This window comes from Oreochromis aureus, linkage group 14 (genome assembly GCF_013358895.1).
Source record: "Oreochromis aureus strain Israel breed Guangdong linkage group 14, ZZ_aureus, whole genome shotgun sequence".
Lineage (NCBI taxonomy): Eukaryota > Metazoa > Chordata > Actinopteri > Cichliformes > Cichlidae > Oreochromis > Oreochromis aureus.
The window spans coordinates 11,158,007-11,175,445 of NC_052955.1; the positions used below are offsets into that span (position 1 = coordinate 11,158,007).

Sequence of the window (17,439 nt, forward strand, 5' to 3'; positions counted from 1 at the left end):
GTGTCAATAACAATATGATCAGGTGATTCTCTCCTCCCAAGGTCGCTCTCTGGGCTAACTGCAGTATTTCTGTTCAGCCACTAGACATGTGGGGACTGAAGGCAGGGGAGGGGCTGAAAGAGCAGTGAGGAGGAAGAGGGACCAGCACACTCAGCTGGCACAGCCCAGTCGTGGGGAGTAGGGCATGTGGGCTTAATGCCAAGAAAGAACTGCTCTGAAGAGATGCCAACGTGAATCGAGGCAGGCATGGCCAAAAGCACCTAATGCTTTTTTAAATGTTATTTATTTGATGGCAACAGTGATACAAGTCTACTTTGGACCAGCGTTACATTACAGTTGCTTAGTGCAAAGCTGAGGACCTTAACTTCTTATGTGGGCTATTCTAAATGCTCAGCCAAAAACATTCTGTAGTAAATCTCAGACAGCTGCATGGAGAAAGGGAATTTCATTTATTGCATTCAGTCGAGGGCACAGTGGTAACATCTGAACGTAGAAACCCGGCACATTTCCTTCTGGTGCCCTTTAGGTTAAAAGGGCAAATACAGAGCGCATAGTATTGATGTGTCAATGTGTGCAAGCTTAGGTATTGGCATATGCAACAGCGGTTCACATACTGTTGGCTATGATGGTATTCTTAAAGTGAAACGTGGCCCCCACAGCATAGGTTAAGACTCTGTGGAGCCATGTGGCAAAATCCCAGATACACCAGCATGAGCCTGCTGAGTGGGACATGGCCCAAGTCCAGCCAAATGGAACACAAATTGCCCCAAACTGTTCAAAACCTTGCCTGGAAAAAATTAAAGTGGGATGTAAGGCTTGCCATGTGATGCACAGTAAATATTTGGTCAAAATTAATGAAGGGGCAAAGTCTGCCAAGAAGCCTTTTTCTAGACGTCCACAGAGGGGAGACTGTGCCCAGTCTGGCATTAAAAAGAAATTTCCTTTTGCAGACAACTGCTCACTGGCCTGAATGCTTTCCAGCACCCACTTACCACGTCTCTTCCTCAAAACATACACACCAACTGTCCAGGTACACAATGTAATGAACCAAATACTGTTTCCTTTGATGCTTCAAAGTGAAAACAACTTGATCACAAATGTAGTTACTTCCTATCTGCCAGTTTTCCACATTTGACAGCAGAAGCACCACTCAGACTAAAGCTGTGAGAAATGCTAGTTTGGAAATATTGATTTAGGATGAATTTTTAAAAAAGAAAGTATATCTGAGTATATTTTAACATCATTCCCTGCCACTGGTCCACTCAACATCCTCTTTTAAAAGTGAACAACTGTTAAGCTGCCAAAATAATGATTTTGAGACAGTACTTCATCATATATGCAGTGCCATACATTATGGCCAAAGTCTACCTAATGAAAGTCTTTTGTTAAGAAAACGGGAAATATGACCACGTGTGGAAACGTGGAAATATACATGGAAATACAGCACACAAAGCAAAAACTGAGTTTGTAAAATTTAACAAGCTTGTAAGTCAATATTTGGTATGACCAATGCCAATGTATTCTTCAATACACTCCAAGGTCTTTTAGGCAAACTTTATTGTAATTTCTTTAAAAAGTCTTCAGGAATAGTTATTCAGGACATTCAAAGTTCTCCTTTGGATGCTGGCTGCCTTTTGTGTCATTGTCTATCAGGATGCCACACTGGTTCAAGTTAGTTACGTTAGATTCCTTTTCATGCTGAGTGCACCACAGTTCACTGTTGAGTCGTTTAACGAACAACAACAAACCAAAAAAAAAAGAAAAGGAAAATGGTCAGGTTCAAGGGCTGTAATTAAAATGAATGAAAAAGCAGCCAATGGCCAAACTTTAAAAGATCTTCAGAAAGCCTGACCAGACTAGAAAATTATAAGAAAGTCTGGCTCGTTGAAAGAAAAAAATTAAGAAATAAGGGGTGGCTCAAGACTTTTGCACAGTACTACAGCTAAATTGAACATTAGTTAGATTTAGAAGCCACGAATGATAAGAAGAGCTCTGAATTATTTTGGTATTGTCTAAGATGCTCAAAGTATGCCCATCATTTTCACTGTACACTGTGTAGAGGTGAAGAACGAACTGTAGTATTTTCTGGTTAGACAACCTGTCAAGACTACATTTTAGAAGGAAGTAGAGCCTTTCTACATTAATGACTTCTAAGCCAGGAAAGGTGAATCTGTCAAGGCAAAGTGCATACAGGGAAATGGGGATGAGGCCCTAAACCTACAATGAACCTGTTTTAAGTCAGAAGTATGAAGCTCACCATTAAGAGTTGCTGACTGACATACAGACAAACCAAAGCAATCTTATGTTTAAACCCCGAGGAAGCTGTCTTTCACAGAGTAGCTACAATTGTTATTCAATTAGAGCTTTCATGGTTTAAGCAAAAGACGGCACATCAGAAGGAAAGAGTCGAGGTGACTGCAAAAGAATCACACAGTTGAAGGAGACTGAACTCTTTACAGAAGAACTGAAACAGATTTGCAAGTCTCTCGAAACTGAGAAGTAAAAGCTTTCCGAAAGAGGGGAAATTCAGAGCCTTTCCACATAATTAAAAGGCGTTATTCTTGTTCAAAGAGTTCAATAGCATTTAGACATTTTAGAGACTGTGGCACTTCACACATTATCAACCAAGAAAATAAGGGAAAAAAAAAACAGTTTTGGGTTTTTGTGTGAGATTCAATGGTGACATCAGGTTTCAGAAAAAAAAATGTCACCAATTCACAGAAAATAGGTGAGGCTGATAATGGGCTGGGATTAAACTTAATCTCCTGACTCAGAGCAACAGTGTATTTACATGATGAAAAAAAAAAAAATCACCCAGTTATTTGAAGCCTCCTCACCATGGTTACTGCTGAATGGTAGAACAGGCTCCAAAAGCAGTCCTATAATAGTGAGTTTCAAGGTCACCTTCTCATTAATTATGTTTTTCAGTGCTTCCCCTTAAATAAAGTGCACCCCTCCTACTTTTATCACTGTCTTTTGTGTGACAGAATTAGCCCCCAGGAACCAGGAGATTTAGCTGCTGACACAACTCACAATAAGAGTGGCTTTTAATCATGAATCTGCACTGCATAAATAGATAACAAATGTTCCAAACATAAAATAAACAGAATAAAAAAAAAATGTTTGATATAGAAAGACAACCTTGTCACCAAAGGGAATCGTAACTGTGGCAGCATAGCTGAGAGGGGGAGGAACCAAATACATTAATCAACTAATTAGCAGTCTCTCTTTTAACTGCTAATTTAATCTATTCCTCTCAGCCTCTTTAATGGTATTTTCCCCTGTCAGTTATAACCAAAGGGAGGTTTAGCATTTCAAAAGTGTATCCAGGCCTTGAAATGAGAGGGTAATAGAATGGTCACAGAGGCTGGGAGGAGGCCTGAGCTCTGGGAGTGAGAAAGAAAAGAAGGATACAGGGAAAGGCTGTCCTCAATGCCATCTCTCAGTCTCCCCAGTGGAGAAAATGAAAGGGAGGGAGGTCTGAACCTTTTTAAAATGCACAAGGCAGAGCACCCCACGGTAGCACAGCTTCACCGCCACAGCAAACGGCAGGCCCAGGGCAAGCCCTGTGAGAGTTCCTGAGCATGCAAATGTTAGACACATGAGGGATGTTGGCCATACTGCCCGAAAACCAAACCAAACCCTCACCGCACCACTGAAGCTTTGTTCCAGGATCTTTTATTTACTCAGCACTTCTAAAAATCAACTTCACCTGTCCCCACATGTCCTCCTCTAAAAAACCCCAACTCACAGTTTACCACCTCTGTCACCCTAATCAGCACATTCAGCAGTGCCATGAGGGAACAGTAAGAATATGCAATGTGCGCACAGGGAGCCATATCAAGAGTATTCCCACAAGCTGGCGTATCGTGGTATGTTTGACTGCTCCGTCCTCCCCTTCGTCCTCTGTTCTTCCTCCCTCCATCCCCCTTCAACACCCTAGGGTAGCCTTTGTGTGTAGCTGCACTCCTCCTCTCTCCTCACACACCCTCAGTCTCTGGTGAACCATTCTCTTCCCCTCCTCCAAGCCTTACAATCGCCCCGTTAAGGCAACACAATACGGCCTCCTCGTCCCTTCCCCACAGGCTTTTTCTGCGTGTCGGCCTGCTTTATTTAAGAAAGACTCTGCACTGACCAGTCACAAAAAAGGCAAGTCTTAAAAAAATTGGGCCAAAACAAAAAAAAGAAGAAGAAAAAAGTGGGGGATGGGTAAGAGGATGAAGAGATTCCTTAAGCCTCTTTTGCCACCCCACACACACAAACCCCATGTGCCTGTCTTTTAGTCTTGATCACATCTATATTACTGAAATGATCACAATACTAGTAATACATTCAGAGTAGATCAAAAAATCATGCATGTGTGATACAGAATCAAATGTAACTTGCTTTTACATTAAGGTGTCTTAGTAAACAAAAAAGGTCTTTATATTTTTTAATAACAGAAAGGAAAGCTGGGGGAATTCTAAGGGTGCCATTTGTGAAATGGGACGGAAACCAGACAACACCTTTCATCCTATAAGGACACACCATTCATCACTTTTAGACCAAGTGGCAAGAGGGAATGTTTGTCCTCCACGCCAACCGACAGAACAAGATGCATTAACTATATTGGCCCAGGAGTCTAATAGCCTAGACATGCCTGCTGCCTTCAAATATCAGCCAGCTGCAGACTAAAACGCTTATATGACTTATATGAAGTTATGTTCCAGAGTATTCTTAGTGTAGACAGCTTATCTCTGTCTGGCTATACGTTTTTGGGGCTTAGACCGACAGACAACTTGACAGACAAAGTGATACTTGCTAAGTAAGTCATGACAACATTATCAGCGCAGAGCAAGCAATACTCTCCGAAACTCACACCGTCTAAACTGAATCCTGGTGAGACACAGCCGTTAATTCCTGTGGTACTTAAAATACCAAGAAGTTGACACAAAGGACATTGAGAAGTATCTTCCTCAGTTTTTAAAAAAAAAATCTAAATCCTCCGTTTCTCCTTGCAGACATCTGTATCAGTCGAGCTGCAGCCACGGCAAATTACAAACTATTGACGTCAGATGGATTTGTTAATTAATCCAATTAAGCAGTCCTTTGTGGTCATTAAAAGAAGAGCAGTCGAGGGAAAGCAGATCATCAAGAGTCACTGCCTAATTTATCTGCCCTCAAACAAACTGTTTTGAAATGTTTATCTTGTCGGTCATTAATGAGTTAGCCACAGTTCTCATGGACAGGAAGAACACACTCGCTGGCCTCCCACATTCCTCCATGTGTTTTCACTAAGCCAAAGTCTACCTAATCCCGGATCTTAGGGTGTAAAACCCAGTTTGATTCGGATTAGGATCAGATTAAAGTGTATTAGTGGAAGTTATGGAGCTACAGCTTTATGGACACCATCATCTCACGCAGGTGTGAGATTTTTCATCTCAGAAAAAAAAGGTGACACGACAGACTCAAAGACTCAAATTTCTTAAGAAATCTGCTTTGCTTACCCAAAATCAGTTCAGAAGGCTAAACGCTCAGAAACATAATTATTTTGGGGCCATTTGAAGCAACTCCTAAACACTATTTCACAGAACTGATAAAGAGAAATGGGTAAGGGAAAGACTGCCTTTAATGAGCATGTTTCAAGGCCATGAGGTAAGAAGCCAGGAGACAGAGATATGTCTCACCTGTGGTCTCTGGCCATTAATTGGCTCTGGAACCTGCTGTGTCCTGTCATATGAAATGTTGTGATGTAGCAGGTGGAAGTGCTCCACGATTTATCAGCACTTATGGGTCAATTTGTCAAGACCTCCACAGCTTGATGCTGCCGGGGCTGGAGATGCTTACCGAGGTGGTACCACTCCCACTGTCTATGTTTTTATCAGCATGACTACACATTCACACTTAAGCACTCTATTGGGCTGGATGTAATCACTCCAAGGGTTTATAGCAGCATAGAAGCCAACTTTCAGAGGAAAGTCTGATATACGCCTTAAAGGTAGAGCCTCCCTGTTAATATATATATCATTCTAACAACCCTTATTTCCTCAAAGTAATCCATAGCATCCTTCTGAGTGTGAGAAGCAGAGCCACCTCTTGCCCTCATCTGAATGGCACCTCTGAGGTGAGTGCAAGGTTTGATGAGCACTTGGAGGAGAGATAACAACCATTTAGTGTATAGCAGGAGGACAGATCATTCTGATAACAGGGCAAGACAAGACAGAAGGAGGTATCAATTTACACCCTTCACACACAGCAAAGCGGCAATAAGCAAGTCATCACAAGTCTGTCAGGGCAAAGGTCATTTTATCTCTCACTCGCTATTTCACAGATACAAGAAGTATTAAAAAATATATTCTCTCACCCTGGCTAAATCTTGAATGTGTGGAACAGGATACAAAGACATGTTACTAAATGCCACTGAGAGTTTGCTTAAGGGATCTGATATATTCCCTACTCCAGAATGAAGTTCTCAGCCGTGCAATTAGTGGCAAATGTGAATTATTTTTCCCTGGGAAGTGGCATGAAATCTAATTTTCCTGACACTTGTGTCTAAACCAGGGCTAGTCATTATAGTATTTCTTGTCCAGTCCATCTCTCCCCAGAAAACATCCCGAGACATTCACAGACGGGAGTAATTGGAAACTCTGCTCTCCGACAGGACGGGACCATTACTGGCTTAGGAGCCAGCTTAGGGCGGAGCAGATTCAGTTCTCAGCCCTCACCTCTGACCTGACTTCCTGTTTAGGTGCTACAATATTTTTTTGTAGGTTCACAAGCTCTCCCCATCACCATACAATAAACAATGGCCAAACTCGCATGAAACAAGTCAGAGGTTCAAATAACTCAATGCTGATAATGAAATCATGCAGACACACTGAATCAAAAAATGGATGAATATGGGCTGCCAGACCTTATAGGGAATGAACTGGATATTTTATTGGGGATAGGTCACTTTAAGGCTTAATAGAAGTCATTTAAGTGTGAGTATGAGTTTTGCTGACTATTACTTAGGTAATGAGGTGTGCAGTAGCAACAGTAAACCGTAGTAAAGGGTTCAAATGTCACTGCTATTTCTCTAACACAGTAGCTTCTTTACAAATATAATGTATATCGAGCATCTTCCTTTATAGAAGTTATGATAACTAGTTTTTTTTGTTTTGTTGTACAGTTCTTCGTCTACAAAATGCCCCCATTCCAAACCCTCTCCTCTTAATGTCCTAAAATGAGGTGGTAAGCATTTCTTCTCAACTCTGAAGCAACTGACCTGGAAACCCCAGCTAGCACGGTCCAGAAACTCTATAAAGAGATCCATGTGATGGGTGAGAAGAAAAAAAAAGGTGAAAGATAATGGGAGGGGGTGATGCAGGATTAGGCAACAAAGACACCTAAAACTGTTGTAGTTCTACATGAGTGGCATAAATTTGTATTACAAAACAACCGATGAAAAAAAATAAAAGAGTAATCTCTGTAATTTGATCTGATGCAGCAGATTTTAATTTTATAAGCATAAAAATAGTGATGCACTCAGCAATAATCGTGGTCCAGGGGGAGAATCTTGACATACACAGAAACATGTTCCCCATAGGGGCATGTGCTGTCTGTATGACCGATGATAGCTGCTCTTTCCACTCATCCCATACGGCCTCAGCACTTTATGTGTGAGTTTATGTGTGCTCAGCTTTTAAAAGTTAAGACAACCCTTTACCCCTGAATGTTGACTTTTGTGGTCAAAGAAAAATTCACCGTTATGTGGTACCTTTCTCATTTCAAAGCATGAAAGTGAAAGAAAATACATTAATAAAACAGGATCCTCTTACAAAGGGCAGACACACTATGACACACTCCCTAACAAAAGTCCAGCTCTCAAAATGTGTTTTCTTATTACTGGTAAAGTTTGTAACTACATTAGTGCAGAAACCATTCTGCACGGAGTGCTCTTAAATCAAATACGTTTGTGTATCCACTGTCACTTAAATCATTTTAAAATGACCTTTATAAAATTAAAGATTAAACTTTAATTTAACTCTTCCCCGAATTTTTAATTTCAGCTAGTAAAACCCCAGTTAAAGGCTAGCAGATTACTTTGAATCATTACCAACGACTTACCTGAGCACACATGGAGAATTCCTAACAGAAATACAAATCCAATTAAAGTTGGAGACATCATTCAACGTCTCTCTTGTGAGAAATGTTCTCGTATAATCCAAATTATTTAAATAAAAATTGAGGCATCCGCTTCTTCATGTCAAACTGCACTCAAAATGAAAAATCTTAAAATCCACAGTTTAAAAACAAACACAGTGATTTTGGTTTGTGAGTCCCCAAACGCAAATTATAAAAGTCCAAGATCAGTCCAACACGAGCCTGATATGGCTTCTTGGTGTAGGTGAAATTGGGGAGTTGAGATGGGAAAGAATAATACAGAAACAGTTCGAGATTTCAACACATGTTCTGTTCCAGTAGTCCAGTTCAACTGAATGATAGCATGTGTTAAATGTGTGTTAGAATCTCTCAGCGCAGAAGTGACAGAGCTCTATCCTTTCTTTGGATTCATCCCGTTGCTGCTCTCACTGATCAACCAGGCTGTGTTGTTTAAATCGTTTAGTTCCTTTGTGCAAAAAAAAGAAGCAAAGTAATAATTCCAGCGCAAAGCAAAACTTAAGTCCAAAAGTGCGTGAAATCACGCCAGCGGTCGCCAGAGTCCACGCTAAACTGCTTGCAGTCACATTATTTCAATCCAGTTCTGAATGTGTCACTTGAGATCGGAAACTTTGCAAGTTAGTCCTATCCTCTCTCATCCACCGGATCCAGACACAAGATCACTGCAACTTTTCCATCACTTCCCCCCCGTTTCTCCTCCGCTGCAACTCCGATCACTTGTGCGCGTCGCAGACACCGAACCTCAGGCGAGTGGGGGGGAATACGGATTCATATTCACAGGATTTCATTCAAGGAAAGCGGAATGCCTCGTCAGTTGGTATGCGCCTTTCTACCCCCTCCATAGACCCGAATCTTTCCCAGAGAGGAAATTTAACCTCTTCCCGCCTGGATCCCACCGAGCAGCGAAGTTTCACAGAGACAACTGGCAGTCTACTGTAATGTCTTTCGTTATGTCCAGTCATGAGACAAACCCTAGAAAACTAGTCTATCCGGATATGTGTTTTATTATTTCTGTGGCTCCTGACCACGAACATGCAACAGCCGATTCCAATGCTATTCCTACAGGGATTTAATATAATGTTTTCACAACTCATAGTTATTAGCCCCTGTAATGGGTTTAACATACTTTAAGGTTTTGTTTTCCCTCCGGTGGTTTCATATACCAGTAATTATGCAACTTTATAAACTACTTTAGGTATAAAATGTTGTTATTTTTAATCATTTTAAGCATTAGGCTAGAGTTGGATGAAATATCTCTTCTTTAAATATCTAATACTGTTTTTAAAACTCCCTTTGTTTTACAGTACATGTAAAACAGTAGTCCTCCAGTCCGAGCAGGTAAATGCTGAGACTGGGAGCTGAATTCATAACATATTTTTCCAAATACCCCCAGCCTTTCCACCGTTTCAGATAAACAGTATGAATACATTTTAATATAAATCCAAAGAAAACAGCTCACAGTTATTGCGACAAAGTGCACCGTCCATGACCACACAGAGTTAATTGAATTCTGACATAAGAATGTATATTCTAACTTATCATTTCCTTAAAACAACAACAACAATAAAAAAAACCCAACAACAACAGAATAACCTATATAAAATGTGTCGTCTCCCCCCCCCCTTTGTTTTGTGAGATTTCTCTGCTATGGTCAAATCAGTGCAGTTTATAGATCCCAACTTCTGAGGCGCAATAGTAGGCATGACGACTTTAGACAGCGAGTAGGTGTCTAACATGTATAAATTATAACTCAGCAGGGTATGTTATATACTTTATCAGAAGATCCAAAATGTGGAAAGAAAAAAAAAAGGAAAAGCAAAAAAAGAGCAACTGAAAGACACGTTTCCTCAGCTCAGCTCAGAGCGTCTGTGTCGGATCAATTGAGCATTTGTTACCACACAGCGCCCTCCAGTGAACACTATGTGAAATAATCCAACAACGGCTGCTTTGTGTCTGCTTTCGTGAAAGAAGGTGTGGCAGTATTACTACCTGGCACTGAAATATGTGCCCCAGCTTTTTTCAGACAACAAGGAAGTGTTCACATTGTGAAACCTGAGCACACTGGCTTGCTGTGATTACTGTTATAAGGCGTTCATCTTCATTAGAGGGAAGGAAACAGAGTATAACAAGCCCTAACAGTCCTTTCTTTTTACCATGAAAGCATTTTGGATGGTAAAAATACAAGGACTATGAATACATAAATTAAAAATATTTCTCACATGCATGGTGCACAACATCTCTTTCTGTATTCCTAAGTTAAAAAAAATGTTGTTAGATCTACTTTAAACCTTCACTGCTTTGATTGTTTCCTTCTCTGTGCCCCAGTTTTCACTCCTGCTGATGAACAATGCCACATGACTGACATATTAAGAGAGCAGTCTGTTTCTATTTCTCATTCATCCATGTGTGCATTACATTACACTTTTACACACTCCATTCTCACTCCGTCCTTGTGCCAGGTTTTCCTAAAAGCTTTTGCAGCCCTGGATCTGCAAAGTGGCTGTTCAGTTGATCACTACCAGTTGAATAGTAAAATTTCCTTTAGCCAGCAGCAGATGACAGTAACATAGAAGCAATTATCAGCTAAGTTCATGGTTAGCTCCATCAACACGGGAGAGTGTATGAAAGTGATGATTGCTACAAGGGGACGTGAGTATTTTAATGGTTAGATGTTGCCCAGCAAAGACTGAACTGGATTTCACATAGCAGACAGTTATCTGTGTCACAGATCACTCATAGGGCTGTCTTTTGTCTTTTTTCACATTAGCTACAAAAAAGGAGAAAAACCCCCTCAAGATGATACAAGAGAGGCTGAAAATTGTTCCCAACAATAAAATGCTGTTACGCTTTTATGCCATTCTTGGACTCTAATTTAACATGACCATTTAACATGTTAGGATGATTGAGGTCCTGGTCCTGGTTAAAGTCTTTTGTAATCTGTCGTCTTGTATTTTATTTTCTTCTTTCTTTACTCTTCTTCTATGGTTGTCAAAAAAAGAAAAGAAAGGAAAAGAACAGAAAAGAAAAGAAAAGAAAAGAGCCAGTACAAGTTATGATGGCTGAGCTCTGTAAATGGAAGTTCTTTGTCCTCACACTTCCTTCTATAACCTTGATTAGACTAGCAAAGGCAAAAAAGTGACATACTATCAAGGCTGTGATGGCAAGAGCCAAGCTGAGAGCTTTTAACACTACAGCCTAACGTTTCCCACAAAACATCTTCCAAGAATTTGTGAGGTAAAAAAGGACACAAAAACACCCGCTCCCAGACTGCAAAGTGCTCCAAATAATGTTTTAACAGTCGTTAACTAAAATTACTTTTTGATCCTGTCAACATTTTCAACTGGCAGTTACGTGGCATTGCAGTTTTGTACTTACTGTGAAAGATCTGGCTACACTTGTGGAAGCGCCTCAAAGTCTTATGTTTTCTGTGAAGTTCAGGATTGTTTGGCATCCGTTTGCACCAATGGGACTTCTGTAATCCAGATAGGCGATCAGTCGCATGTGGACCGTTATGGTCTTTAGGGACTCCCAACATGACCAACATTGCAAACACCATCACCAGCAAACCAACAATCTGCATGGTGATGAGTCTATACAACACAGAGCCAGGGCAATGTAGATGTGCATATAAAAACACACTTTTCAAACAATCTACTGAAGTAAGGAAATTTCACAAAAACTCCTTAATTCATCCCTGCTCCAATTAGATAAAAGACACTTCTTAAAATGTAGCAAATAATAAAAATGTAATCCAAATTCTCCAAAGCAACAACCTGCAAACACTGCCGCACTTCCCACCAGTCCTTCATGCTGCTACTCTTGAGATCTGCCAAAATACATAAACCCCTGCAGTCTTGGCTACCCTCCTAAATCCAGTGACAATGTTTCGCCCCAGAGTACGATGGGATCCTAATGAGGGCAAGTCCGTGTACAATATGCGTGGTGAAATTCGCTCCCTTCTCCATCTCTTCATCCCAATGCTCAAAGGAGAGATTCTCTCTCATCTTCCCAGTCTTTTCTTTCTCTGATAATTCTTTTTAATATTCAAAAGGAGTTTGTGGACATTCTGTCTTTTCTTATGATGTTTCTATGCATGCAGCAGCACAGGGGATCCTGTTGACTACATGCTGGGCGTCTTTTCAGTTCTGCTGGCCTCCTCACAAAACCTAGGCCCCCTCAGCACAGAGGTGATGGGGTGAAACACAGGCAGGCTATAGCAAGGGAGCCTACATCCCCCTTTTTTCTGACTAAGACTATTTAATGGCTTTCATTCCCATCTCGCCAGCACACCAAACAAGATCGCATAAGACAAAACCTTTCCCCCTCAAAAAGATGCTCCCTATTGAGAGGCAAACACAACACTCTTTCCCAGAAGACAGAAAAGTGATGCAGTATGGGATTTAACATTCCACAGGCTAGCGTTGTTACTCCTAAATCCATTGAGGCATATACAGAGACAGACTTGCAATTGGAGTCACCTTGGAACCACAGGTACAGTATGTTTGAGTTTCCTTCACAGGCATTTCGGCTGGACTGTTACCATACTTTAGTCGCCTCACATTCACTACAGCCAGCCTCTTCTCATTCATGTCCTGTCCTTGCAGAGCCATCCTTTTATTTATTCATTGTGCTACTTTTCTTTTTATAACACAACAATTCAAATTTACAGTCTCCTTGAGTTGGCAGTGGACAGCACAACCCCAAGGTGTTTTCAAAAGATAAAGATGAACAACTTGAAGAAAAAGGGACTTGTTTGAATGGACTCTCATAGCATTTTCCAAGACAATCAGCAAACACCTCCAGGGAAACTTTGTCCTGCTCCTGTTTTTTGACCGTGATGCATTTTACAGTTGCACAAGTGGCCCATCACAAATCAGAGAGAATATCTGAGATGTCAGGAGAGAAATGTCCTTTGACAAGCAAGGTCGAGTCTCTCTGGGCTTTATGCTCAGATCCAGACCTGAAGCTCCATGAAATAAACGAAAGAAGACCAGAAAAAAGCCATGTCCTCTAGTCATCACAAAGCAAAAGATGAACTTAAAACAGATTCAATTAAAGATATGAAATTGGACTTCATAAAACTCATGTGCCAGTTTGCAGAAATACCCTTTTTTTTTAACAACTTTCTCTACAAAGTAAGTGTTGCATATGTGTTGGATTGAACCTGCAGAATATATCATGTTAAATAAAGATTGCTTCATCATACATGGATCCTACAATGAGAACTTCTTTGTCAGGGCTCTCTTGAGACAACATGATTTTTAGGAGGCATGACAGACTAAGTGGAAGGAGTGGGAGACAAGAACTGATGTGAGGTGGAAAGTAGAGGTGACTTAGGGTCCTGAGGAAGTTGGATGATATTAGAGTTACTGTGTCACTGTGGCAACAAATCATTTCTGATTGGTTGGTGAGGGGGTGATAAAGCTTCGGGAGCACCAACCACACTATAACTAGGTGTGCAATCATAAGAATTTCACCACAGTTACCGTAAAGAGAATTACTGTAGTGTTTAACCACAGACATTAACATATCAATGAAACGGGGAAGGCTCATCAATCAGTGTGGAAAAGAGTTTAGTGCACACATCTTCAGGAGTTAGACTGCCACGGTGCCGAACAATGAATCAAATTAAAAACACATCTGGCTAGTTAGTCTCAAATCAGCCATATTTAGACCCTGACACTATTCAGTGTGCAGTAAGTGCAGTCATGTCATATTTCTGGAACATCCTATGACAGAAACCTCAGCAGCTGTCAGGCCATTTCATGATGCCTCTCTCCCTATGTACAATTGCTCTGGAACATCAGCTCTACAAGAAAGCCCAAGAATGTATCATTCTGGGCTCTGTCCCAGGATAAATACAGTTAACCCACTAACATGTAGCCAAGGAACAAGGCAAAAGCCAAAAAGCCTTTTAAAACTGGACATGACCAAAATGTTTTTGCTATTCTCTACTGACAGAAATATCAGAGAATCAAAAAAAGGACAGGCAAAACAAAAAAGCAAGATGCAAAGCTGCATGTAACAAAAGCTAAAGAAAAGAGTAAGAGTTTTTGTCTTCTTACTATAGAATCTTTGTTCAGACATGTAAAAATAAAGTAAGAGATCCACTAAAAGAAAATCACAGAACAAATGTGTTTCTGTTCAGGGAATGTCCTCATGCATGACACTGCTGCAAGAAATGCGAGGCCGGGGTGGGCACTGACGACAAGAAAGAAGGGGTGCTTTGCAGGATGCCACAACGAGGTTTGGAACACAAAACAGGATGAGGCGATAAACAGGCTGTTGCTTTTCCGCTTGCCTGCGCACACTGAATCCCTCTTTCCTTGTGTCTTTTAATGGGCCTCACATTAGCATCTGTTTAGCGTCAGCCTCGACATGGCCTGTGGAGTCTGATTAAAATAACCCAGCTATCACGTAACACGCTGGCAGCAACATCAAAATACAGTCAGACATTGGAATATGTGCTGCAACAGACATTGGGGAAGTTAACATGAATGTTCTCTACTTCTGTTGTCCGAAAAGTTTTGATTAGTCGCTTCTGTTCAGACTCTCGTCTTGTGAGACCACATTCCGTATGGAAAGACGTCAAGCGTTCAGATTACTGTGCAGCGCTCACTATGGTATCTGATTGTTTTTTTATTCATGACTGTGCTTGCATCACGTGGAGGTAAGATTTGAACAGTACAGGCCTCTCTGGCTGGCCTTGGATGCTCTTTTTTTCCTTGAATGCAGCTTGTTCGGTGACCAAAACTTCACTCCTTCCCTCATAAAAATGCACAACGGAAGAAAGAAGCAGCATTGTGTTTCATGCTTAATTGGCTTAATTGCTTTAGAGACACAGGAGCTTTAATGACTGACAGTAGGACTCAGTAACTGAGCCAAGAGATTCTTTTGTTCTTATCACTGCTGGACCTCAGCCAATCACATGGCAGTGAGACTGAAAACAAGAGCCAGAGTGGAGCAGCAATCTGACTTTAATTTAGGTGGAAACATAAACAATCATTTCCTGGTCAGATTCATTTTATGCAAGTCACATACTGCAGCTGTCTTATACAGTATATTTAGGTTTCGACTCTTATGTCCAACTGAGTCACAGACGTAGGTACTGGCTTGCAGATATGGCAGACCTGTACAAAGAACCGGGTCGTATATAAGGAAGAGTATCGCTGCAGACAATCATATATTCAGAATGTTCTGGAGTGCTTCTATGTCAAGAGCAGTTGCTCATTTTACGCACATTCAGTTAATTTTCTTTTCATAAAAAAAATATTATCTTAGTTTTAACTGAGAAAAGCAGTAGTTCAACTAAGATGGAAGCACTGTCAGATAGGCAAAGTCAAAGTTATTCATATAGCACATTTAAAACAACAACTGTTGACCAAAGTGCTTTGCATTTAAAAAATCAAAAGAGATAAAATAGAGAAAAGAAAATTTGATTATGAAATAAGACAAATAATAGCAGTAAGAAAAAAGTAAGTAGTAAGAAAAAAGCCAAAGCCACACAGTAGTCTTACCTTTGCTTATTAAGTCTGATGTCATTACCAGTTTCTGGGACCAAAAGCTCCTTTACTTCCCAGAATTCAAAGAAACTCTGAGGCACCACTTAGAGGTAAAAACAGTCCAAATTTTTTCACCTCCAAAAAGTGAGTAGCATGGCTGCTCTCTCAGGTGTTACAATAAATTTAACAACCAGGTGTCTAAGAAAAATAGGCTTTATAAGATTTAGCCAAGCTAGAAGTTAGCAGGAAGTTAGAAAGCTAGTTTCCACCTAAAGATGATATACCATTTCCCAAATGACTTATTTCTAAAAAAAAAAAAAAAAAAAGTACAGCTCTGTTAGCAATGTTTGGAGGGGAAGTGAAGTTGTGCTAAGTGGGATATAAGGATGTCCTTGTTACAGAAGATAATATAAACACATTAGCACAGAAAAGGTTGGGAGAGGGGATAGATTGTTCTTGACAGAAGTTCATATTGAGGGTTCCCGCTGGGCAGAGATAAATACCATTATATGGCAGGAAAAAGATGTCGAAAATAGATCCGATTTTATTCAAGAGAAAATCTGAGATGATCCCTTCCACTACAAGGTTTGTCATTAATATGTTGCTATGTGGTTTGGATTACTTGCTGTGACAAACTCCTGATCCTATACTCCATATTCACACTGACGTCTTAGTTTGCCTGACTGGGGATTAAGACTTCAGCGGGAAATCTACAGCATAGTTTCGTCGTAACCATAAAGCTCTCTGAAACCCTGTAACATAGCCTGATGTGCAGCTCCCTGGAAATGTAACTGCACGACCACAAAGTAATTAACACAAGCATAAGTACTGGCAATGACATCAGCCACTTAGATCTGTTACATTGTTGGCTCTACAAAGATGGACCGCTGAAGTCTAAGACATTCTAATATTTGGTGTCCAGAATCCATGAGCTGTAGTGTGCATTGTTTTTACAACTTAGTTTAAAGACATGCTGCACATACAAACAAATAGTGCTTATAAAACGCTGGAGGGGCACAGAACGACTGCTGATTATTTGGGGGGGCTTGTTTTTATTAAATAAAACAACACACAAAGCATTACCACATGTTAAAAACATGACAGCCTTAATCACTCAGACACTGGAAACAGGGTTGATCTGTCACTTTACAAGTACATCTTCTAACAGTTTTGAGAGTACACTATTGTGAAACTACTCCAAGTTAGAAAAAAAATCATCTGCAGATACCACAATACTACCAGCTCTCTGAGACTGTATTGTAGCACAGTAGCATTTAAGGCTAAATGCTAACACACTCAAAGCGATCATCCTGACCTGAGTTTGGTAAGTGTAAAGGACAATTTTAATTATTGTAGTTTAGAACCGCGGTCCCCAACCTTTTTTGCACCACGGACCGGTTTATGTCCGACAATATTTTTATGGACTGGCCTTTAAGGTGTCGCAGATAAATACAACAAAATAAAACGAGTACCGGTACTAAAAATAAATAAATAAAATGTATTCATAACACACGGGAAAAGACACAGGGAAACCGAGGTAACGATAAAATCAATAAAAATTAACGATAAAACGAACCCCCCCCCCGTAAACCATAAATTTCACACCTGAACCTCAACACTCGCGGCCTGGTACCAAACGACTCACGGACCGGTCCATGGCCCGGGGGTTGGGGACCGCTGATTTAGAATATTAGAATGCAAATATTTCTAACTAATAATTAACATAATGCATAATGCTTGTTCTGATGCTATTAATTCTACAGATATGTTTTCTAATTTACTGATAACGGCCCAA

General features: G+C 40.5%; 1 protein-coding gene across 3 annotated transcripts in view; it reads right to left on the bottom strand.

Annotated features, from left to right (window-relative positions):
* robo1 (roundabout, axon guidance receptor, homolog 1 (Drosophila)) overlaps positions 1-17,439 on the bottom strand; it is a 195,432-nt gene that overhangs the window by 116,583 nt on the left and 61,410 nt on the right. The window contains exon 1 of one of the 3 annotated variants that reach the window (XM_031759446.2): positions 8,089-8,992. The exons of the other annotated variants lie outside the window; for them this stretch is intronic. Within the exon in view, the coding sequence (XP_031615306.1) occupies positions 8,089-8,149 (61 nt within the window). The 5' untranslated portion in view covers positions 8,150-8,992. Of the gene's footprint in view, positions 1-8,088; positions 8,993-17,439 lie in introns of those variants that run through there. 3 annotated transcript variants of the gene reach the window in all.